The 26323-nt window shown below is 38.1% G+C and overlaps 1 protein-coding gene across 2 annotated transcripts in view; it reads right to left on the bottom strand.

The window, feature by feature from the left end:
- Positions 1 to 11974: 11974 nt before the first annotated feature.
- Zdhhc15 (zinc finger DHHC-type palmitoyltransferase 15) overlaps positions 11975 to 26323 on the bottom strand; it is a 139032-nt gene continuing 124683 nt past the window's right edge. For both annotated transcript variants that reach the window (XM_055592528.1, XM_055592518.1), the window contains 2 exons: positions 16405 to 16481; positions 11975 to 12036 (listed from right to left, as the gene is read on the bottom strand). In XM_055592528.1, coding sequence (XP_055448503.1) covers positions 16435 to 16481 — 47 coding nt within the window. In that variant the 3' untranslated portion in view covers positions 11975 to 12036; positions 16405 to 16434. The remainder of the gene's footprint in view (positions 12037 to 16404; positions 16482 to 26323) is intronic.

A 26323-nucleotide genomic window follows, 5' to 3' on the forward strand; every position in this document is an offset into this window, starting at 1 on the left:
CAATGGAAGAAAGATTGATTTTTTTAGCTTATGGTTTCAGAGGCTTTAGTCCATGGTTATTTGGCCTCATTGATTTGGGCCTTGATGTGAAGCAGAACATCATGGCAGGAGGTAGAGTTGCACAGAACTGCTTACTTTTGTAAAGGGGAGAGAAGATGGAGAAGGGAAGGAAAACCAGGAGGAGAGAAAGAGGAGGAGGAAGAAAACAATTACAAGAGGAGAAGAGAGTGAAAGGGAGAATGGACAGAGGGAGGCAGTGCAAGAGAGAGCTTCTTTAAAGGTATGACTTCAAAAGCCTAACTTCCTCCTTTCAGCATGAAGGGTTCTACCCCTTATGCATAGTGCCATCAACTTGGAACCAAGCCTTCAACACATGAACCTTCAAGGGCTATTTAAGACCCTACTACATGAATTAAGGTTGATCCCCACCACACAGGCTCTTGATTCCCATCTTGCCATGTGGTTTTTCCCTCTGGTTTTCCCATGTGGTTTACTCCCTCCCTTGACTGTGATGCTAAGTATCATGAAAACCTCACCAGAGCTGAAATGACTGCCAAAGTTTGCCCTTGAATCTCTAATGCCATGACTGAAGTAAACTTCTTTATTAAATACCCAACTTCAAGTGTTTTGTTACTGAAGTAGACAAATGTGTCTTCTAAAAGTTTTATTGCTGGATATTTATGATCTTTGATATATATGGTATAATCTACGTGTCTGACTCCATTCTTGTGTATGTAGATAGTCTGTAGACAGACTATTTCCTTCTCACTGAATGTATTTCACACCCTTGTCTAAAGTCAACAGGCTTATTTGGGGACCTTTCTTTCTATTGATTTGTCTAGATGTCTATGAACCTGTAGTTATTGTTTGATTTCTGTAGCTTGTTAGTAAGGTTTCCTGTTGAAAACTGTAAATCTTTCACAAATTGGAAACCATATTACACAAGTAAAAGACCAATAAGACAAAAAGCGCCCAAACAAATCAATATGAGACAAAAAGTCTACAAAAATACCACTGAGTTCATTTTGTGTTGGTCATCTGTTGCCAGGCATAGGGCCTACCCTGAAGTGTGGTTAATATACCCAATGAGACTCCATTGGAGAAAGTTTGTTTTTTCCTTTTCAAATAGGTGTCAATAGCAGATAGCTTGTTGATTCCGGGTGGAAACCAATGTCCATTTCCTCTTCTAAATGCTGGGACTTTGTCTGACTTGCACCTATTCAGGCTCTGTGCATGATGCCATAGTCTTGAGAACTATATATCTTGATTTTTTTTCAGCTCTTTTGGTGTAGTTTGGTGGTAGATTGTTTGCTTAGCATGTTCAAGGTCCTGGGCTAGATTGCCAGTACTTCAAACAAACAAACAAACAAACAAACAAACAAATTATTATTATTATTTTTTTGTCACTTGGCCCCTTTATAATCCCCTTGTGAATCAGGGGATAAACTTACCAATATTTGTAGAAAAGGCTGTTGGAAAATTGATAGAAATCATTTGTATCTGTGGATAGCTTTGGGTGATATTGCCATCCTAACATGTCTCTATATCCATGAAGACTGGACATTTCTCTATTTATATACATTTTTGCCATTTCCTGGCATAATTTTATACATAATTTCTGTGTAAAAAAATACACCTCCTTAGATAAACTAATTTCAAGATGCTTGTTCTTTCAGGTGAGATTGTAAATGGAACTATTTTATTTCCTTTTCGGATTCTTAATTGCTGATTTATAGAAACAAAACTAGTTCTCCATGTAATTTTGCTGAAATAGTATGTTAATCTTTTGATTTCTTTTGTGTTATTTGGAATTTTCTGTATAGAGACTCTTATCTGTGAATAAAAATAGTTTGTTTCACTTTTTCCTTTTGAGACTTGTCGAATTACTATGGTTTAAATATTATCTAATTGCCCTTATGATTTATTGTTTGACCCATTTCTGTTTAATAATACAATGTTTAATTTCCAAATAATTATGACATTTCTGATTTTTTTCTTTTATTGATTTATAGTTTTGTTATCTTGTCCTCAGTAGATTTCCTGGGCTGCTGTGACAGAATACTATAGACTGGTTTTCTTAAACAGACATTTTTCTTGAGTTCTGTCTTCCTGGCTTGGAGAGAATGCCCAAACATTCGTGCAGTGTGTCTTCTATTCCCCATTAATATTCTTGAGCTTTGTTCTGGGACACAATAAAATTATTTTTGAATAATTTGATCCTAATAATACTTGTTTTTAGGGTTTGTTGGACAACTCCAAAACACCCTTTATCATATTTCCCTCTAGGTATTTACTTTCGTGTATTTAGATTTTTTTATTCTAGCTGGTGGCAAAATGTACTGTTGATTGGCCTGCATGAAATTCAAAGATTATTTTCCCTACTTCTTTTGTTTGGTTTCCTGGGTTCCCACTTTGAAAAATCATTGTCGTATAGTATTAATCCATGTACAAGCTTAAAAGCCATTAAAACTTCAAGCTGACAACTTCCACAATCCTGTAAGTGACAAGGAGTTGTTGAGCAAAAATGAATCCAGTGTCTATGAAGATTTTTCTTTAAGAAAACAACACTGACATTTCAAAACCTTTGTCACTGTCACTAAAAATAACACTGACATGTGCTAAGTATTCCAAGAGCTGTCATCTTAAGATTCTTTTAATTTGATGAGAAACATTTGGTCCTCTGTTGTCGGAAGAGAGGCCAGTATATAGTACCTGCTGTGTGCACAACCCATCTCTCTAATATCCTCAGAAACCACCATGCATTTACTCATTCAAATGCTTCCGAGCCTCAGGTAACAGTGGTAGAGGATTATGGAAATGGCAAGTTTGGAAAGTAGAATAGAATCAGTGTTAGGTTCATACTCATTGGTAACTGGTGGCTCAGTTTGATAATATTGTGCTGGGTCACATTCAAGTGCACTTATTTGATTTGATGCTTATGTGAAGATGGAACACAGTTTAAAGTAAAAACTCTGTGTGTGTGTGTGTGTGTGTGTGTGTGTGTGTTGCTGAGATGGATGGAGACCAGGGTTTTACTCATGATGAGCAAGTTTTATCTGTAATCCAAGACCTACAACCCCCCAGACTCAAGGCAGGAGTTTATAACTACCATATGATTATATTTGAGAGCCACTTGGAAGCTTATTCAACTGCAAAATTGTGTGTGTTTCATATACATGTGTTTAATGTGAAGAATTTTGGTAGCCTTTTACAGATTCTAAGAGGTGTGTAGGACCGAACTAAGAGTTCTTTTCATCTCCTCCTACAGAAACTCTTCTTCTCATCAAGTTCTTTCCTACTTTGATCTTCTTTTCTGACCCAGTAAGTTAATTCTGATTGCTTCCATGAGTAAAGGGTTAGGTACTGCAGCATGGACAATTTATCAACAAACTCTACCACTGATGAAAATAACACCTCTTCCCCAGTACTATAGTCTTTCAAGTGCGAACTTAGTTATTTAAAATTATTTTTTATTTCTGAAACGTATTCTTATGTAGCCCAGACTTTGTTATGTCACCAAGATGACCTTGAACTCCCACTTTTACTCTAAAATGATAGAATTATAGCTATGCAACATAAATCTAAGGTTTAAAATAACATCGTAAATTTGTTAAAACAATCAGTGCTAAGATTTAAAAATAATTGAGCTAGGGAGATAACCCCATTGGTAAAGTGCTTGCCATGTAAGCAAGAATACCTGAATTCAGTCCCAAAAATTCATATAAAGGAAAATCCATGTGTGAACACACACACACACACGTACACACACACACACACACACACACACATGCACACACACCTCATATGATTTCAAACCCTGTCCCTTTTCCCTCTCTCTTATTCTTTGATTTCTTGTCAACAATTTTAATGAAAATGATGTATCTCCATAGTTAAAATTATTATGAACTTGAGGAGGGGCATGCGTGGAGGAGGGGGATGAGAGGAGGGATTAGGAAGGGAGGAGGGAGAGAACTAGAGGGGGATACAAAGTAAATAAAGTGTAATTAAAAATAAAATAAAATTAAAATTTAAAAAGTTATTATAAAGATATAAATTCAGTACATTGGACCACCGTAGAAAGACTCCATGTAATAAATAAGTTTTTTTTTTTTTTTTGAGACAAGGTTTCTCTGTATAGCTTTGACTATCCTGAACTCGCTTGGTAGAACAGGCTGGACTCAAATTCACAAAGCTCTAACTGCCTCTGGCTCCCTGAGAGCTGACATTACAGGCATGGGCTATTATGCCTGGCTTAATAAATACATTTTTTGTTTGTTTTGTTTAGTTTGTGATCTTTAAAAAGACTCATTTGAAGTGGTTTCTGATGGTTCTGGCTGTTCAAAACTCTTAGGTGAATAAAAAGCAGAAAACTTCATAAGTTTATAACCAATAAAATATTTAAATAATTAATGTTCTAGTATTATTGACATGTGCCGTCATACTGCTTGTAGCATTCTGAGATGGGAGGATCACTTGAGCTCAGGAGTTGGAAAGTAGCCTGGGGATCACATTGGGACTCTCAGACTCCTTTCAAAAAACAAACAAACAAACAAACAAAAAAGTGCAGAACACAAGAAACAGGTGCTTCCCATGGCTCTGTTAAGTTAATCATACCGAGTTGGTGCTCGAGTGACAGGCTGAAAATCTGAAGTTGCCTCCAGGCCACTCAGTTAAAGGACAACTTTAGAAAGTCAGTTCTTTTCACCATGTAGGTTCTGGAGATTGAATGCAGAAGGTTAGTTAGGCTTGGTTAGTGTCCTTTGCCTGCTGGCCTAGAATATTAAAAACAAATTTTTTTTTTACATAGAGTTGCCCCATGTAGCCTAGGCTGGCTTTTACTGACAGTTCTCTTACCTGCTTCAGCCTCTCGAGTGCTGTGATTGTAGGCTTGAACTACTAAATCAGCAAGAACTGTAGTCAAATCATCTATCTACTATTCTACCCTGCTCCTCTGTTCTAGGGATTAATTTTAGGGCATCTTACATTCTACAACTGCACTATATCCCCAGCTTTTTAAACATACATACACACACATATATATTTACTTATTTTTATTTATGTATTTATATTTATACTTATTTTTGAGATACTTTTCCTAGGTTATAGAGGTTGGCTTTGAATTTACTCTGTAGCCTAACCAGGCCTTGTACTTGCAATCCCTTACTTAGCCTGGGATTACAGGCTCGAACCACCCAGGATTGGCTTAAAAATGTACATTGTTTTGTTTAGAAACAGGGTTTCTCTGTGTAGACCTATATGTCCTGGATTAGGCTGGAACTAGCTCTGTAGATCAGGGCAGCTTCAAACTCAGAAACCCTCCTGCCTCTGCCTCTTGAATGCTGAGATTAAAGGCATGTCCCACCACCACTACCAAGCAAAAACTGTAAATTTATAGCTTCAAAAACAGATATCAGTGGACTAGGGGAGGGATGTGGGGGAGGGGAGAAGAGGGAGGAAAGGTGGGACTCGGAAATGATGGAGGTTGCTACAACTGGGATACAAAGTGAATAAATTGTAAAAAAAAAAACATAATTAAAAAAAAAAACACATATAGCTAGGAAATAGCTTCCAAAATATAGAGTAAATAATAGTTGGTGTAAAGGGGTTAAAGATGTTGATGCTTCCTATTTCATTTTGGCTTATTTGCCTGGTGTTTTACCGTGATAGTTTTATATTTTATAGGACACTCAACTGCAGTGTCCTGCAGCCCTGCCACCTGCAGACTCTTTGTGATTCAAAAGCAACTTCGGGTTTTAATTTATTGGGTCTGCCTTGAATACATTATTCTAATAAGTGCTAATTGTTTAAGGTGTTTTATGTAAAGTATCCGGGTGGGTTGGTAAGTATAATTTAATGAAATTTGGATTAAGTTGTCAGTCATCTACATTCTGTGATGTTTTAACAGCAAAACTTTTGCTTCCCTTATACTGTGACTTGTGTTTATCTTCACTGAAATTCTCACATGCTAGAGCTGGGTTTATTTATTTGCTAGCATTGTCAGGGTCCGGGTCTAAGACTAATTCATAAAGTTGACTTGTATATTTCAGTGAAGGTTTATGAAGAAATTTCCTTTCAAAATCATAAACATATTCAGATATTATTTTCAAAAAGGTTTGCTTTAAGATGTACTGTTTTCTTTGTTGAGTTCGGAATCCTCTCGAGTTGGTAGCCTTAACACCAAATCATGGAACTGTGCAAGAATATTTTGATATTCAATGAGAAACTGACTAGTTTTTCAATGTCACTGTGTATGGTTAGAAAATTAGATTTGAAAATTTCTGTTGCTTATATCATGAAAAATGTATGCTGATATGTTTACATATTCCTATATAAAGGATTCTATATATTAACATCTTTATTTATATGTATAAAGTTTCTTTCTGAATGTCTATGCCTTGAATTTCCTTGGTAACAACCTTAACTCAAATAAGATTCTTATATAGAGGCTTCTTTTATGTCTTTTTCAATCTAGAAAGAAATTAGTTTTCTTTTGTTTCTAGTACACTGTGATGCGAATTAAAGCTGTTTGTAGCAGCTGCATTGTAATGTACCAAATGGCATTTTTAGCAAAGATATTTAAGTTCTTTACCTAGAACAAAGTAAATACATTTTTAAAGACTAAAACTAAATAAAAGACTAGTTTCTGGGTTTCTGTTGAGCCTGACCTGTACAGGCTGGGCCTCTCCCAAGTGGTTCCAGTTCTCAGATAGTATTTATTCAGTCACTAATCTTCAGCTGACCGCGCTCTCCATTTCAATGATTTCTGCCTTCTTTCTTGGCTGATGGTAGGGGAGAGGGATTTCCATTCTTTTTATAAAGAGCTTTTTGTGCAGATGATGCATCTGTTGATGGAACTATTATTTATGTGTGAGTGCATGTGAGTGTGGAAATGAGAGGACAATGTTAGATGTCTTCTCCAGTGACAGGGATTCTCCCTGAAACTGGAGCTCTCTGATTCCTTTAGGTTGACTAACTAGCAAGCCTTGGAGATGCTCTGTTGCCTCTGCTTTCTCACTGCTGGGATTATAGGCATGTACCACCTCCACACCTGGCTTTCTACAAGAGTGCTGGGGATCCGAATTCAGGTCCTCCTCCTTAGGCACCTTACCAAGAAAGCCCTGAAAGAAGCTTTACCTTGGCAACCTTGAAGGCAAATTTTCAGTAGGCTCACTTGATGATACTGGTTTCAAATATTTCTCTAAGTGTGTGGTTTAGGAGCAAGTGGGCTGCTACATGCTTCCCCCTCTGGACTATTGCATTATTTCTTCAGGGGACATACTTTTGGAGACCAATAAACACAGTTTTCAGTATGAGAAAAAGCAAAGCAGACTTGAGAGCATGTTTAGACACATAAAACAAGACTTTTCTTTTTACTTATCATAATGGCAAAGTAAAAGACAGAAGGCGTGTGAGGCTGAGCAAATGCTGAACACGATTAAGTGCCATTAGCCTGGTCAGTGTTCTATCAAAAAGCCATTACCATTAATTTCTCGGCTCTACTCATGTAAAAGAAAAACACTGAAAATGTAGGAGTGGGTGTTCACAAGATGAGATCTAACAGAGGAATCTATATGCCACATCTACCAACCCATCTGGGAGTGCGTGAATTCTGTCGTTGTTCTGGAAAATGAAATGTACAGAACCTACCATCAGGGTAGCTGAAGTTCTAGCCTTCACCAATATTTTTTTGTTGTTGTTGTTTTTGTTTTTGTTTTTTGCAAATTATGATAAAGAAAAGACAGAACGTATTTATGTATTTTAGTTTATAGTTTTAATAAAGGGCATAGGAACATAAAGCTGACCAGCATTTTTCAGAATTTCTACAGCAAGACACATCGTTTTAAGAATACTATATAAATACATATCACTATAAGCAGACTGATGGCAAAAGGGATTTATAGCAAATTGGCAACTTGGTCTTAACTGTACAAGTTCCCCATTGTCTTTCCTTTTCTGACTCTCCAATACATTCCATATCTTACCAAGACCCAGACCCAGCTTTCCTGCTGTGTTCCTTTGCTTATTTAGACAGCAGGCTGAAAGCAATTACTTTGTGAATGCACCTTATCTTATTGTTCTTTTCTTTTAACCATTCCCCACCAAAAACCTACATCCTGATAGATTGAATTCATTGTGTGTTTTAACTCATTCTGCTGATGAATGTTAACTAGGCTTAGCCCTTTTGGGGAAGTAAACAAATCAAGGATTGCATGCTAGTAAGAGCCACCCACATGCAAAGGCTGTAGCATAATATGATACTTTATAGGTATGGTTAAAGTAATGCAAATGGTGTATACACTGTCCACCATTTCCTCCTGATTGGACGGAGTGCATGAATTTTCTGTGAACTTGGAACTTGCAATAGGGTCTGACGGTCTTGTTAGATGTTCTCTGTGCAGACACAGGACATGTCTTTCAGTCCAAATAAGACTCTTAGCAACTCAGAAGATAAATGAAATGTTCTTCACGTCCTGTCATTTTGGACTTCATTAAAAAGGAAAAACAGAATCACCCCTGTAAAATATTAGTTCTAATGACCAAGCAGTCTGCCTTAAAGGAAGGGTGTACATTCATGTCCATGTCCACAGGTGTAGATATCTAGGATGAGAGTTGAAAGATATAGACTATGATTGATTGTTACATTCCTGTCAGTTGGGGGCATTGTTAAGTGTCAGGTGTATATTGCAATAACACATACACAGTATTCTTAAAACATACTTGCTAGGACTGTGCTTAAATATCAACTAACATAAATGCCTACACTTTGTGCAATTTGGCACGAACGTGAGGAAGCCCATTATTTTCCCTGGAAAAATGAACCCTGAGATTGGGCTGTCTGGGTCCCCTAGGAGATTATGGCACTGGCTAATGCCATCTAGTGTGAAATACATGTCTTACAGGGCCAGTTGAGGGGAAGAGGCACATATTGCATTAGAAACTAAAGAGCTGTCTAGATTGCAAACTTCAAGATTTTGGAGAAAGAGGGACTCTTTTGGAATGTGATTCTGTTCTCTTTGATCCATGGTAACTCTTACACTAGGAAGCCAAGTCTCTCTAAGAGTGGGCTGTACAAAATACCTATGTACTTCTGGGTGGCATGTTATCTCTTTTTCTTTCATTTTTGGAAGAGTAATTTCCATTCTGCCTCTTTTCGAGAGCATTGCTGGAACAAGTGGAAGAACATTAACAAAGTACTCTAGGCTCTGCAAGAAAATACTCTGCACTAAGAGCATGGAAGAAAAGAATAGAGCATATTTGTTTGCTTAGAAATTCTGTAATGGTTAAACTTTTCATTCCAGTCCTGCAAATAAAAATATGTAAGAGCACTAGGGAGTTACATAGCACCTTTCAGCTGTGGGATATTAACAAGTAGCTCCATTTTCGAACTGTGGAAGAAGAGTACCAAAGATTGGGGGATGAGATCCCACAGAAGTTATTTAGCAAGTTACAAAGAAAAAGAACACAAATGAGTGAGGTCAGGGTGTGCTGATTATGAAACAAACCTGTCTTCTTGATCAATAACTAACCATTTAGATGCCTATATACAGTAATCAATACACAAAGAACCTACGTATAGGGATATTATCAATGTCTATAAACTAGTGGGATCAAGATACTAAAGCAAGAATAGGGTTTCTTCTTTCTCCAAGCACCTAGAGAAACCCCTGGTTTATTTGGCTCTTTGGAGACACTGGAAGTCTTAAGACACTGACCAATCAGCTTGCATTAACCTGAACTTTACCTTCCCAGTGCTTCCCTGTAGGAGACTAACATTGTCGTTTGTGAAATGATGTCTATGTGGTCTGACTGCTAATACTCTCTACAGAGGAGGTGTTCCTGATGTCTTCCTCACATCACAAACAGCAGCTTCTGTACTGTACCACAGCAGAAGACCATAGATAAGGTCAGGGAAGGTTGCTTTGATGCTGATTTCCTGTGAAATGCTGCCTGCATCCCTTTAGAGAAAGGTACATTCGTACAGGACTAAAAGGCAAGGTCTGGGGATCATAAAGCCATGTTGATAGCCAAATATGCTTCCAAGGGAAACCTAGAGAGGAGAAGTGCTTCAGGAGCATGGAAAGGGAAAGTTTTTCACACGTGAAAGTATAAATTTTCACCATAAATCTACCATGCACAGTCTTCGAGGTTGCTCCTTAATCTGTGAGTTTTAGAAGCAGTCCCCAGGCCCTTTCCCTAAAGATTTGTTTATTTCTTGTGTTCTCTCAAATGAAAAGCAGACTAATATCCATTTGATGCTAAATGTCTCACCTTGGCTCTAGGGGGACCAAATGGGTCCATTTGGTCGTTGCTTTAAATAATAGCTGGGTTGTTTTCCTTCTCAATTGCACTGGGGCACCAACACAGATTTGTTTGTGCCAGGGAACTCTTTTTCACTCAGAAACTTTTAGCGAGAATACTTTAGGAAACCCAACTATCTCTTAAGGAGTTCAATTCCTTGATAACTGTGAGATGTCTGTAACTCCTACTGATCTCTGTTAAAGAGTTGGGGCTTTTATTGTCAGCAGCTGTGCATTAGAGTGTTGGTTGAAAAATGAAAAACATCAATACTCTTAGGTACTATTATTATAAAGAAGCAGCATTAGTGTCCATCTCATTGATCCAGGCACTAGGACTGAAAGGATGGCTGGTTATAAATAATTGGGGAAATGGATGTAAACTCTCTTAATGGCTGAGCTGCCACTGAAGCTTAAAAAAGAGGACTGGAATATCACTGTTCAGTTAACTCTGTGCATTAACTCCTGCTGGGAAAACACAGACCTTTAGCTAATCCTCAGGCTAGTGTCATATCCGAAACTTTATCTTCTTCAACAGAATTTTAATTATACCTGAAAATCACCCTTAACTCTTTTTTTATAAAATGGATGGGCCATAACTTAGGCTTATAGTATTTCTACCATTATAAAAGTAATTTACAAAGGCTAAAATAAAGCTATATAGCAGATAAATGATTAAAATAGAGATTTTGACCATAGCCTGGCATTAAATGTTTTTAAGAAATTAATTCTTTTTTTTTTTTTTTTTTTCCCCTCAGGACAGGGTTTTCTTTTTTTCTTTTTTTTAATGTAATCCAAACTGGCCTGAAACTCAGTACAACCAGGCTGGTCTTGACCTTGCAGTGATCCCCCTCCTCTGCCTCCCAAGTGATAAGATGACAGGCATGCACCATCATTCCTGGCCTTAAAATGTTAATTATTATGCTTACAAAAACAGAAGTTTGATCTGGTCTTACACATTAGCTATGGTGCTTTCAGAAAGTTCTGTGACAGGACAAGCTTTGCATTGTTGCTCAGTTCTCAACAGGATCTTGCTCACTGTCTATTTAATTTCCTTAAATTTCAGATACATTTTTTTTTTCAGGCAGGGGTTCTCTATGTAGTCTTGGCTATTCTGGAACTTAGTCTGTAGACCAGGCTGGCCTTAAATTCACAGATATCCACCTTGTGAGTGCTGGGATTAAAGGAATGCACCACCACACCTGGCTAATAATATAAAGTTTGTTCGGAGTTCATCAAATATTTGAGTTGCTGTTTACGTGAAAAGTATGATTAAATCCAAGTGTCAGTTTTTAAACCTTGGTATTTGGCAGAATTCTATATCGATACATTGTGCATATACATGTTAATATATGCCCATGAACATAAGCCCAAAACACGTACTGACTCCTCTCAATACCGGAAAGACCCTGCAAAAAGACATGGGTAATAATCTTTCACGGGGGAATTAGACTCCAAGGTAATCTTCTGAATCCCTTTTTACCTGACTAGACAAATATAAAGATATATATTTTACACTTAGGCTTTCATGGATTGGGGGAGAGTAAAAAAGAAAAACTGGCTTGAAGCAATTGTTTCCAAACTGAGTTCAATCAGCAAAGTAAATTTGCAAAGTCCCAAACTATCTGCACAGCAAGTATGTGATGAAACTCGCAAACTGTGAAGCTTTCAGTCCAACATGGTGATGTGTTTTGTGGTTGTTCTCAGCGCTGAAGTCTGTAAACCTCATGGGAGATGGTTCCTGGGGATGAAAAGCAGAAACTTCCAAGTGAGTTGAATAACTGCAAATGAGCACATAGTGACATCTAGTTGATAATAATTTGTAACTATTAAAATCATTTCATGAAAATATGTTTTTTTTTTTAAAGATGGCTTAGAGGGTAAATGCACTTGCCATCAAGCCTTATGACCTGAGTACAATCCCCAGAAGTCACACGGTGTAAGGAGAAATTTGACTCCTCCCAGCTGTTCTTTGACACCCACTGCTTTGCCATTAGATGCATCAGAGAAACAAACAAATGGCAATTAAAGATTTAAAAAAGAAAATATATTCATATTAGTAACTTTACTTCTGTATTCTGTACTATGGAAATGATTCCAACTGATTTACTTCCAAGGATAGTGTTCATAACCTTATTCCTAATAATAAAAATATAGATACAACTTTAAAGTTAGACGCAGTCTATGCCACAGAGAAATAACTTCATTCATACAGCATTTTCATATAATCTTGTTAATTGTAAAATAAAGAAATTAATGATTGTATGATATTTTATTAGAATGATGGAAGCAGTTTCATTAGGTTCCTACTACTAGATACTTAGTACTGAGTTCTATTTTAAAAATTCTGACAATATAATAAATTGATAAATAGTTGTATAGAACTCTGGTTAATTCATTTAAATACATTCCCAAAATGCATTTACCAGAGAAAAAATTTTGAACGTGTTAACACTTTTATATATGTCACCAACTTGCCTTCATACAAACAGGTGACATATAAATTTAAACATATCTGAAATGATTTGCCTCACTATGTCTTTGACAACAATAGGTAATATAATTCATAAAGCCTGATTGATTTAGTAGATAAAAACTGGTAAATATATTATGCTAACTTAAATTTTATAGCAACATTGAATAATTTTTTAATTTATTTGTTGATTTTATTGATTATATTGTTACATCTTTTGACTATTTTCTTTTTTTTTGTTATTTAAGTATTCTTTGGAAATATAACATACGGAATAGATAATTGCAGCAATCATGTAATGGGCAGAAGTGTAATACTGCCAAACCAAATTTCTAGAAACCAGAAATATATACGGGCTAAGAAATGCTTGTAAAGTAAGAAAAAACTAAAAATAAGGTCCTTGTAGGAGCTGTCTGCTACTCTCCAATCTATTAGTTCTTTGTCTTCCTTAATTTATTTTTAAGAAACTTCATAACCAAACCTTTGAATGTTTAAAATATATATTAATATATAGTCCTTCTGAATAGTAGTTTAAAGAATAGGAAAATAGTGGAATGTAGTTTAATGTATAGCATTGTGCAGTCTTGTGGACAAATAAGAACCTTTTCACTGCTTTTTCAGTTTAGTGAAAACAGAATTCTTGGCAGCGGCTGAGGTAGCATTTTTTGGTAGGTAAAAATGTAACATGAGGTCAGAAAAATCTGGATTTTAGCCAGTATTGTTGTGCTTATAAACTGCAGGACTCTGGAAAGATCCTGCCCAAAGCCCAGTGTCTATATCTAATAGAGTAATGATAATATTTACCTTTCCCTGGTTGTTAAGTTTAAATAAACACTACATCCAGTACTGGAGCAGTTCTGTTCAATACCTACTTATTCCTCCCCTGCTCAGATGTAGCCCTTGGTAGCTCAGTATCCCAGTGGGTACCCTAATAAGGGGAACAGGGACTGTTTCTGACATGAACTCGATGGCAGGCTCTTTGAAACCCTCCCCCACCAAGGGAGGAGCAGTCCTGCTAGGCCACAGAGGAGGACTTTGCAGCCAGTCCTGAAGATACCTGATAAAACAGTATCAGATGAAAGGTGAAGAGGTTCTCCCTTATCAGTGGACTTGGAAAGAGGCAGGGAGGAGATGAGTTTGGGAGGGTGGGATTGGGAGGGAAGGAGGGAGAGGGATACAGCTGGGATACAGAGTTAACAAACTGTAACTAATAATAAAAAATAAAAATTAATAAAAAAGAAAATCTTTTGACCATTTTCTAACTGTTCTGTTTTTCTTTAATGAATTGCAAGAAATTATTAAAGATGCTAGTTTCTGTACACTGTATATTTTGCACGTTGTTTTTCCTTTCATTTTGAAGGAAATATGTAGAATCAGTGAGTCTTTGTGTAAGAATTATGAAAATAATTCTCTTTTATATATAAAAGCAGAAACAAAATAAAGAGTTAGTGTTTGTTAATTATTTTTTAAATTTTATGCATGTGGGTATTTTTCCTGCATCTATGTCTGTGCACCATGGGCATACAGTGCGAACAGAGACCAGATATCCTGAAACTGGAGTGAGAGTTAGTTGTGAGCCATGTGGTTCCTGGGACCTGAACCTGGGTCTTCTGGAAAAATAGTCAGTGCTCTTAACCACTGAGCCATTTCTTCAGCCCCAGTGTTTGTTAATCCTAAATTACAAACATGGGCATTCATTTTGCCCTTAGTTTTTTTTTTTTTTAATTAAAAATCTCTTCAAAGGAAAATATATGCAAAACTATAATTTTGGACATATATAATGTGTTCAACTATCTTATGGAGAGATATTCAAGGTGATTTAAGATTGGAGATTTTACGAGTATCATTTTAATCACTATCTATAGATACTTTAAAAAGTCTTCATAGTCTTGGTTGTCCTGGAATTCACTCTGTATACCAGAGATCAAACTCAGAGATCTGCCTGCCTCTGCCTCCAAAGCGTTTGGATTAAAGGTGGGCACCACCATACCCAGCTTCTTGACAAGTTTTAAAATATTTCTCCCACTCTTCCCTCAAATGGTCTATTATTAGCAGAACATGGCTTTGTTGGTCCCATTAACCAATCACCTAATTTATTTAGGTAGTGTTCCTTGGAAAACGTATTCCTTAAAGGTAATTTTGCTTCCTCAGGGAAGTAGAAATAGTGTATTTTATGGTTAAATACTTATTCAGGATGTTCATGAAAGGCTAGGGGGACTCGCATGGTCATGTAAGTTTGGGAAATATCTTACACCCCTGTGGGGGATCCACAATATTCCTTGGCATGTTAAAAATCCTAACATGTACTGATATAAAGGCAAGGTTCCATGACTTCGATAGGAGATGACAAATTCAAAGGGTGACTACAATTACTACCTACTGAGTCATAAAACAGCTCTTTGAAAGTCCCAAGAATTTCTACATGAAACATGCTTATATGTTATTCTCTAGTAACACCTTTTTCTTTTTACCAAACAATTAACATATCAGAAAACTGGCATTTCAGACTACCTTTAGACACATACTAAAATAAACAAGCTTCCGAGATAATGGGGATGTAGATATTAAAATATCTTACCAAAATGTCAAGCATTTCATTAAGACTTTGAATAAGAAAACAGACTTAAGTGGTCTCTATTTTAAGCTTTAGTTATACGTGAAGTTCATAGCCAGGAGACCACCAGGCCTTTAAATGCAGCGTCACAATGGACATAGCATGACTGGAAGTCATACAATCCTGGGATCCAATTTTAGGTTAGCCACTTGACAGCTGGGGAACCTCAGTTAAGTGGATTTACTGCATTTCAGTTTTCTCATGAGAAAAATGTGAGTTCTAACATTTTTCTTTGCATAGCTGATGGAAGTACCTAGCAAAGTAATTGGCATATACAAGGTATAGTACCTTGGCATAGTACCTGTACTTATATCAGCCCATAGCAGAAGTTGTGCAGGGACATGAATGAAGACAGGAGAACTCACAATCAGATGGAGAGGCTTCTGAGTAACTGTTAGTTTTTTTTTTTTTTTTCCCCATGGGAAAAGAAGTGACGTCTTAATCAATTCAGTGCTTTGAGTGCTGTGGCATTTCTATAACTAAAAGTCTCCTTTTAATATGGAATCATACTGGTCTTATTTACTTGTAAGTGTTGCAAAGAGAAGGCTGTTTAGCTTTTCAGCAGGCCAAAGAGAATCCTGTGCAAAAAGCTGCCTGCCGCTGATAACAAATTAGTAGCATGTTAGGAAGGTAAGAGTAGGTTATTAACAGACATAATGGAGTCAGGCAAAAGAACTTATTTATAATCTGTACCGTTTCAGAGACCTGGAATACACTGCGACAAGGTTTATAATTCACAGTATGAAAGGAAATAACCTGAACAGGATATTTGGCTGTTTTTGGATCCCCTGGGGTCTTTCAGCACAAGTGAAGTACAGTGAGTTTGAAGAGAATAAAGGCATCTTTTTCAGTACATTGCACAGGGAAATTATGCATAGAGCTTCTCCTGTGTGTAACGAGGGGGAAAATTTAATGCCTTGCTCACCAGAATGAGGTCACACATACTAGAACACTGTAGTTCTGCTCCCAAGGCTGCTTCTTAGGCCAGGTGGCACAGAATGTGCCTCCTTCAGAATACTGACCTGTCAGAGCTGCAGAAAAGGTGAAGACTGCTATGTTTCGATCTCCACAGCAAGAGAAGATGAGCCTTCTGGATAGTCTGTAAGATTGAAAAGCACTATTAAGGTGTTGGGGTCCATGAGTGATTTAAGCTTTAATAATGTTTTATTTACGAATGTAGGCGCTCTTGTATTTGGGGCATAGATATTCAGAATTGTGATGTCCTCCTGGTGGATTTTTCCTTTGATGAGAATGTAGTGTCTCTCCTCATCTTTTTTGATTAATTTTGGTTGAAAGTCTATTTTATTAGGTATGAGGATGGCTACCCCAGCTTGTTTTCTGGGTCCATTTGCTTGAAAAACTTTTTTCCAGCCCTTTACTCTGAGGTAGTGTTTATCTTTGTTTCATAGGTGTGTTTCTTTGGTGCAGCAGAATGTTGGATCCTGTTTCTGCACCCAGTCTGTTAGTTTGTGTCTTTTTATTGGAGAGTTGAGTCCATTGATGTTGATAGATAATAGTGACCAATGAATGTTAGTTTCTTTTATTGTGGACTTGGTGGTGTTACTGTGTTTCAATGCTTGCTTTCTTTTAATTTTTCTGTTGTGAAGTTATCTATATCTTGAGTTTTCTTGGGGGTACAGAGCTAAACAGAGAATTCTCTGTAGAGGAATATAGAACGGCAGAGAAACACCTAAAGAGATGCTCAACCTCCTTAGTCATCAGGGAAATGCAAATCAAAACGACCCTGAGATTTCACCTTACACCCATCAGAATGGCTAAGATCAAAAACTCAAGTGACAACACATGCTGGAGAAGATGTGGAGAAAGGGGAACCCTCCTCTGCTGCTGGTGGGAATGTAAACTCGTACAACCACATTGGAAATCACTCTCAGACAATTAGGAATAATGTTTCCTTAAGATCCAGCTATACCACTCCTAGGCATGTATCCAAAATATGCTCAAGTACACAACAAGGACATTTGCTCAAACATGCTCACAGCAGCTTTATTCGTAATAGCCAGAATCTGAAAACAACCCAGGTGTCCATCAACTGAGGAATGGATACAGAAATTGTGGTACATTTACACAATAGAATACTACTCAGCAATTAAAAACAAGAAGCAGGCAAATGGTGGGATCTAGAAAAGATCATGAACTCAGTGGCTGGCTCTTTGACCACCCCCCCTCCGAGGGAGGAGAATCCTTGCCAGGCCACAGAGGAGGACAGTGCAGCCAGTCCTGATGCGACCTAATAGGCTAGGGCCAGATGGAAGGAGAGGACCTTCCCTATCAGTGGACTTGGAGAGGGGTGTAGGAGGAGATGAAGGAGGGAGGGTGGGATTGGGAGGGAATGAGGGAAGATGCTACAGCTGGGATACAAAGTGAATAAAATGTATTTAATGTAAAAAAATAAAATTTAATTAAAAAATAGAAAAGATCATCATGAGTGAGGTATCCCAGAAGCAGAAAGACACACACTGTATATACTCATTTATAAGTGATTTTAGACATATAATATAGGATAAACATACTAAAATCTGTACACCTAAAGAAGCTAAGCAAGAAGGAGGACCTTAGGTGAGATGATCAATCCTCACTCAGAAGGACAAACAGGATGGACATTGGAAGAGGGAGAAAACAAGAAACAGGACAGGAGCCTACCAGAGGGCCTCTCAAAGACTCTACCCAGCAGTGTATTAAAGCAGATACTGAGGTTCATAACCAAACTTTGGGCAGAGTGCAGGGAATCTTATAAAAGAAGGGGGAGAAAGAAAGACCTGGAAGAGACAGGAGTCCCACAAGGAGAGCAACAGAACCAAAAAATCTGGGCACAGGGGTCTTTTGTAAGACTGATACTCCAACCAAGGACCATGTGCACAGATGTAGCCCATGGAAGCTCAGTATCCCAGTGGGTAAGGGGAACAGGTACTGTCTTTGACATGAACTCTTTGATCACCTCCGCCTGAGAGGGGAACAGCTTTACCTGGCCACAGAGGAAGACAATGCAGCCAGTCTTGATGAGATCTGATAGGCTAAGGTCAGATGGAAGGGGAGGAGGGGAATGGGAGGAGTTGAGAGAGGAAGAGTGGGTGTGGAGGGGATGAGGGAGGGGGCTACAGCTGGGATACAAAATATACTGTAATGAATATAAAATAATAAAAATTAAAATTTAAAAAAAGATTGAAAAGCACAGGTGAACGGTGTGCACTCTGTGCTCCCCAGAGGTTTGTGCTGTTTGATCCTCAGTCTGGTAACAATGAGTGGTGGAAACTTTCAGGAATGGGGGAGAACTTTCAGGAATGGGGTATAATAGAAGGTATTTAGGTCACTGGGAGTTTCAGCCTCAGAAGGGAACACTGAGGTACTTTTATGACAATAATTCTTGTATGAGAAGGTTGTTATAAAGCAAAGCTGCTTCCAGTGTATGGCCTTTTCTGCAGCAGCCATTTTTCTTCCTGATGGTGCAACAAGTCATAATGCAGGCGTGTGTGTGTGTGTGTGTGTGTGTGTGTGTGTGTGTGTGTGTGTAGGGGGAGACTCTGTTATGATATTGTTACTATATTGTTTCAATCTTCCAACCACCAGAATTGCAAGACAGATAAACTACTTCATAAAATAGCCTCTGATAACTTTTTATATTAACAGAAAATGGACCAAAAAGGCAGTCAAATGTCCTACTGTCTCTGTCTTACATGGGTGACTATTTGGTCAGTAACATTTCAGCTTTCTGTTCAATCTCCAGAGGCAGCTTACATCTATAGAGCTCCAAAGACTGGTTCTGTACACAGAACCCTTGATAAGCACAGGCATTGCATGCCAAGAGTGATAGAGAGAGTATTTTATTTATAACATAATCTGGTCCATAATACTGGCTTGTATTTGACTTAAACAGCTGTAGTAACAGCTCAACACCATCTGTCTTTAATGAAATGTTTTGAGTGCTGTTACTCACAAAATTACCCAACTTGCTGTTATTCCATTGGACATAACTGAGACAGCTATTATATGATTTTAGGTGTTGGTGTGCTTCTGAAAAGGAAGGAGATACTGAGCTGCCATGGGCTACATCTATAAAAGGTTTGGGGATTAATAAAAAAAAACATCATGTATGGTACAAATGCTTTATTTCTGACCTCTAGCTTTTTTGAAGTGGAAAATGTACTCTGAATCACCTTTTTTAATATACAGATAAGCACTTTCTTCACAGTCCCAGCATAATAATGTACAATGCATTTTGAGATAAAAACATTCACAGTGGTCACACCTACAATGTGCAGTAAATTTTCTTTTATGAAACCAATGTGGTGTTGAAAGCGCTCCCCAAAGTGTGAGATCTCTGAAGTCTGAGGCCAACTAGCCAGGGTGGGCTACTTTTGCCATGGTAGGCTGGCAAAGTCATGCTACTGAGTTAATCGGGCCAACTTCAGACTCATGAGAATTTCTTCCAAAGGGGAGTTCTAAAAATGTTTGTCTTTAGAATCAGGACACAATTGTTGATACAAGATTCTATCTTCTTGAGAATCGAAGTCTCCCTCTCCCATCCCTCTCTTCCTTCTCTCTCTTCTGTCCTTCCCTTTCTCTCTGAAAGCTTTTGCTGTGCCTTTGCAGCCCTCATGAATCAACTTTCCACATGCTGATCTAACAGGTGCGTACCATCATGCCTAGCTGGCTTCAGGACAGAGTTATGTCAGAACAGAAATCAAATAGAGCTGCTCAATCTTCAGTGAGGGGTGGAGAATAGCTCATTTGTAAAACAATGGGACAAACAGGTAGCAAGTGCTCAAACACATATCATGAGCATCCTGAGAGGGCAATCATTAGTGGCAACGATGGTTATTTTCTTTTTAATTTTTTCTTTTCTTTTTTTAATTCAATTTTTATTTGTTACATTAATTGCAGTTTATTCACTTTGTATCCCAGACGTAGCCCCCTCCCAGTCCCATCCCCCCCCCCGTCATCTCCTCCCATGCCCCTCTCCAGGTCCACTGAGAGGGGAGCTTTTTTTTTTTTATTATTTTGGTGTTGTCTTCTCTCTTTTTTTTAATTTTATTTTTTTTTCTTATCAGTTACATTTTATTAACTCTGTATCCCAGCTGTATCCCGCTCCCTCATTCCCTCCCAATCCACTCTCCCTCCCTCATCTCCACCCTGCCCCTTTCCAAGTCCACTGATAGGCGGGGAACTCCTCTCCATTCATCTGATCCTGTTTTATCAGGTATCTTCAGGACTGGCTGCAAAGTCCTCCTCTGTGGCCTAACAGGACTGCTCCTCCCTTGGGGGGTGGGGAGGTCAAAGAGCCAGTCATTGAGTTCCTGTTAGAAATAGTCCCTGTTCCCCTTACTATGGGAAACCAGTTGGTTACTGAGCTACCATGGGCTACATCTGAGCAGAGGTTCTAGGTTATATCCATAGATGGTCCTTGGTTGAATGTCAGTCTCAGAAAAGACCCTGTGCCCAGATATATTTGGTCCTTGTGGAGCTCCTATTCTTTCCCCATCATACTAACTCCCCTTCTTTCATATGCTTCCCTGTACTCTGCCGAAGGTTTGGTTATGAGTCTTTGTATCTGCTTTGAAAACACTGCTAGGTAGAGTCTTTCAGATGCCTTCAGTAGACTCCTGTCATACGTTCAATGCACATCCCAACTGACTTTTCCGAGAGGGGAGCTTTTAAGTGCTATAAATGTCCTGCCCTGTTGCTTACGAGAAGTGGTGCTAACAAGCACTTTCAGCGCTCATTACTAGCAGAGACGGCTGCTGTCTTGGTACATTTTAGGTGTGTTTGGCAGTCAAACCTTCCAGAAGCTGATCTTTAGGATTTTGCTAAGTGCTGGCTTCTTTTACTTTGGCCCAGAGTGACCCACGCTCTGATTTGGCATAACACTCCCATCAAACAAGGATTTAAATTAAAATAATGTTCTTGTGGACACGGGTGCTCAGATGAAAAACCTGATTTTCAACTTCTTTCATGGCTTCCTTCCCAGGGTGAGACTAAGTTAAGACCGCATGGGTGAGGCATGAATTGAGAAATGGCAGAAACGTTAAAGAACTGTGTTTTGATTAATAGAAGACAAATAACAATATTTAGGGAGTCAATTCAATGTCTCTTACAGTCTGCAACTACACCACATCCTCCATTCCCCTGTGCTTGCTGCTTATGCAGTAGTGATTTCCCTATTATCAATAAAAAACATGTCAATTTTGTCTTAATGTATGCTGGCTCGGCTCTGATTTTCTTATGCTATCTAAGATCTATATCCCCCTTTTCTTTAAACTCTAGGTTACTACATGAACCCTTGATACTCTATGAAGCAACAGTATGTGTGTGTGTGTGTGTGTGTGTGTGTGTGTGTGATTAGCCACTGGTTCTCAAAAATTAGAGCACAATGTGGAGAATTCAAGAACTTGAGTCATGATTGCTTCATGACACATTATTTACTTCAAGTCACATTACCTTTTCCCTCCAGCCTCAGCCTTTTCATCTGTAAAATAGTATTTCTGGGTAGTCTCCCATGAATTTTGTGTTCTAATGTTCTAACCATGGGGCTTTCTACCTTCTCTTTCGCATTCCCTTGTCCATGCAATGTACTTTATTTCCTTACTCTTGTTCTCTTCCTTGATTAGCAATTCCAGGTTACATTGGTTGAACTTCCATGTCTACCCCAAATGACTCCCATGTCATTCTAGCTCAATGGTTCTCAACCTCTGAGTTGCAACCTCTGAGATAACATATCATATAGCCTGTCTATCACATACTTACATTAAAATTCTTAACCGTAGCAGAATGACAGTTATGAAGTGACAAAATGTTTTTATGGTTGGGATCACGGGAACAAGAGTTACTGTATTAAAGAGTAGCAGCATTAGGAAGCTCGAGAACCACTGCTCTAGTTGGTGTACTATTCTTAGCTATATAAAAGTAAGGTTTTTTTTTTTTTGCTTTGATCCTTTATCTCCATTTCTACAGTTCCTGCCTGCCATAAAGCTATTAAAACACATATCCAGACTTCTGTTATTCTTCCCACTTCTTATTTCAAAATTCTAATTCATTCTATATCCTGGTGCTTCTACTATCATTCTAAGATGTATCTTTAATTATCAATAATAACTGAAAGCTATAATGTTAATAACTATTTCCGATTCTATAAAATCTAGCAAATCCTTAACGATGTTACTTCCAATATGACTTGTACCTATTGCCTATGTCATTTATTTTTTCTAGTAGCCTTATAACATTTACTTGAATTCATGCATCTTCTGTGAAAGACCTGTTTGAAAAAAACTTCAAGTCTCTGAAGAAAGAAATTGGAGAAGATATCACAAGATGGAAAGATCTCCTGTGCTCATGGATCAGTAGAATTAACATAGTGAAAATGGCCATTCTGCGAAAATCAATCTACAGATTCAATGCAATTCCCATCAAAACACCAACATAATTCTTTACAGACCTTGAAAGAAAAATTCGCAACATCATATGGAAAAACAAAAAACCCAGAATTTCCAAAACGATCCTGTACAACAACAATCATCTGGAGGTATCTCTATGCTTGATCCCAAACTGTACTACAGAGCAATAGTAATAAAAACTTCATGGTATTGGAATAGAAACAGAATGGTGGATCAATGGAACCAAATAGAAAACCCAGAAATAAACCCACACATCTATGGATATTTGATTTTTGACAAAGAAGCCAAAACCATTCAATGGAAAAAAAGACAGCATCTTCAACAAATGGTGCTGGTCCAACTGGATGTCTACATGCAGAAAAATGAAAATAGATCCATATTTATCACCCTGTACAAAACTGAAGTCCAAGACCTCAACATGAAACCAGACACACTAAATTGGTTAGGAAAAAAAGTGGAGAGGAGCCTAGAACTCATTGGCACAGGAGACAACTTTCTGAACAGAACACCAACAGCACAGGCTTTAAGATCAACAATCAATAAATGGGACCTCATGAAACTGAAAAGCTTCTATAAAGCAAAAGACACTGTCGTCAGAACAAAACGACAGCCTACAGACTGGGAAAGCATCTTTACCAACCTTATATCTGACAGAGGGCTAATATCCAGAATTTATAAAGAACTAAAGAATTTAAAAAGCAACAAATTGACCAATCCAATTTAAAAAATGGGGAACAGAGCTAAACAGAGAATTCTTGATAGAGGAATATAGAATGGCAGAGAGACACTTAAAGAAATGTTCAACGTCCTTAGTCATCAGAGAGATGCAAATCAAAATGACCCTGAGATTTCACCTTATACCCATCAGAATGGCTAAGATCAAAAACTCAAGTAAGAACACATGCTGAAGAAGATGTGGAGAAAGCAGAACCCTCCTCCACTGCTGGTGGGAATGTAAGCTTGTACAACCACTTTGGAAATCAATCTGGCGCTTTCTCAAACAATTAGGAATAGTGCTTCCTCAAGATCCAGCTATAGCCACTCCTAGGCATATGTCCAAAAGTTGCTCAAGTACACAGCAAAGACATTTGCTCAACCATCTTCGTAGCACATTTATTCGTAATAGCCAGAATCTGGAAACAACCCAGATGTCCCTCAGTGGAGGAATGGATACAGAAACTGTGTACATTTAAATACTACGCAGCAATTAAAAACAAGAAAATCATGAAATTTGCAGGCAAATGATGGAAACTATAAAAGATCATCCTGAGTGAGGTATCCCAGAAACAGAAATACACACATGGTATATACTCACTTTTAAGTGGATACTAGACCTAAAATATAGGATAAACTTACTAAAATTTGTATACCTAAAGAAGATAAACAAGAAGGACCTGGAGTAAGGTGACCAAGCCTCACTTAGAAAGAAAAATGAGATAGATTTTGGAAGTAGGAGAAAACAAGAAACAGGACAGGAGTCTACCACAGAGGGCCTCTGAAAAACTCTACCTTGCAGTGTATCAAAGCAGATGCTGAGACTCATAACCAAACCTTGGGGAGAGTTCAGGGAATCATATGAAAGAAGGGGGAGTTAGTTTGACCTGGGGAGGACAGGAGTTCCACAAGGACCAGATATATCTGGGCACAGGGGTCTTTTCTGAGATTGATTCTCTAACCAAGGACCATGCATGGATATAACCTAGAACCCCTGCTCAGATGTAGCCCATAGCAGCTTAGTATCCAAGTGGGTTACCATAGTAAGGGGAATAGGGACTGTCTCTGTCATGAACTCAGTGGCTGGCTCTTTGACACCCCCCCAAAAAAAGTAGGAACAGCCTTGCTAGGCCACAGAGGAAGACAATGCAGCCAGTCCTGAAGATACCTGATAAACTAGGGTCAGATGGAAGGGGAGGAGGACCTCCCCATTAGTGGACTTGAGGAGGGGTATAGGAGGAGATGAGGAGGGTGGGTGGGGTTGGAAGGGAATGAGGGAGGGGGCTACACCTCGGATACAAAGTGAATAAACTGTAATTAATATAAAAAATAAAATTTTAATTAAAAAAGAAAGTAGGATAGGAACAAAAAATAATTCATGCATCTTTGCTCTTCCTTCAATTGTCATTAGTAGCATTTACCCATTTTTATCAATATATTTATTTCCACTTTTGAGAAAAGGAAAGTAAAAATCATAACAAAGTATTGTTTAGAAGTCACTGAACAAAATATTAGTAGAGGTGATAAGGTGAAAACAAGTGAGTATAGAGAGAATACACAGAGAATTATGGTCCTAGAATAAGGAAGCTGTGTTAATATTGTGAGTTTACCACAGCCTTTGGTACATATAACATCCTTTAAAAATGTGATACAGAAACTATTTGGCAAAAAATTCAGGTTGTTATTTTTTTAATTAAATTTTTATTTTTTATATTAATTATAATTTACTTATTTTGTATCCCAGCTGTAGCTCCCTCCCTCATTCCCTCCCAATCCTACCCTCCCTCCTTCCCTCATCTCCTCCCTGCCCCTCTCTAAATCCACTGATAGGAGAGGTCCTATTCCCCTTCCATCTGACCCTAGTTTATCAGGTCTCATCAGGACTGGTTGCATCGTCTTCCTCTGTGGCCTGGCAAGGCTGCTCCTCCCTCGTGTGTGGGGGATCATAGAGCCAGCTACTGGGTTCTTGCCAGAGAGAGTCCCTATTCCCCTTACTAAGGCAACCCACTTGGATACTTGGATACTGCCATGGGCTACATCTGAGCAGAGGTTCTAGGTTATATCCATGCATGGTCCTTGGCTGGAGTATCAGTCTCAGAATTTCAGCTTAAGTTTTGACCCCTTAGCATCGGGTGGGGTTAGAGTTGAAGACAACTTGGAGAAAAAGGAATTGAAACTGAGGTACAAAGAGAATGGGCTTCTCCAAAAGTCACATGTCCAAACTAGTGATTGGGTACTGTTTCCCATGCCAGAACTTTACTCATATTTCTTCATCCTTCCATTTTTGGCAAATGAACCAGAGGACCTGAAGTATTTTCTTTTAAGTGCAGCCTTAAAATATATAAACTGAAAAGAAGATGGAAAAAAGGAGAGATACTGAGTAGTGCAGTAATTAAAGTTTGGATTTGGAGACAGGATCTATTACTCTGCTGTGTGAGTTTATTTGAAATTGAGTTTCATTTTTCTTCTATAAAATGGGGTTACTGAATATTTACCACTCTTAAAATTAATTATGATAATTAAATATGACAGGTTCTATAAATCACCTGGTATGTAACAACAGGGAAGTTCTCATCTAGTACCAAATTGCCAAAACTCTTTACTGAAACTAGGCTGCTTTCTTCTTATTGTTAGTTTGAATTCTATTTACATCATGAAGTCTTACCTGATCAGGTAAGCCATAGGAAATCACCCTTAACTTTAATTTTTATGGCACAAATTTTATTATTCTGCTCATTTAGCCAAAACATTGCTCATTAAGCTGTGTGTGTGTGTGTGTGTGTGTGTGAGAGAGAGAGAGAGAGAGAGAGAGAGAGAGAGA

The sequence above is a fragment of the Psammomys obesus genome, unplaced genomic scaffold, assembly GCF_907164565.1.
Source record: "Psammomys obesus unplaced genomic scaffold, mPsaObe1.curated_primary_1811, whole genome shotgun sequence".
Lineage (NCBI taxonomy): Eukaryota > Metazoa > Chordata > Mammalia > Rodentia > Muridae > Psammomys > Psammomys obesus.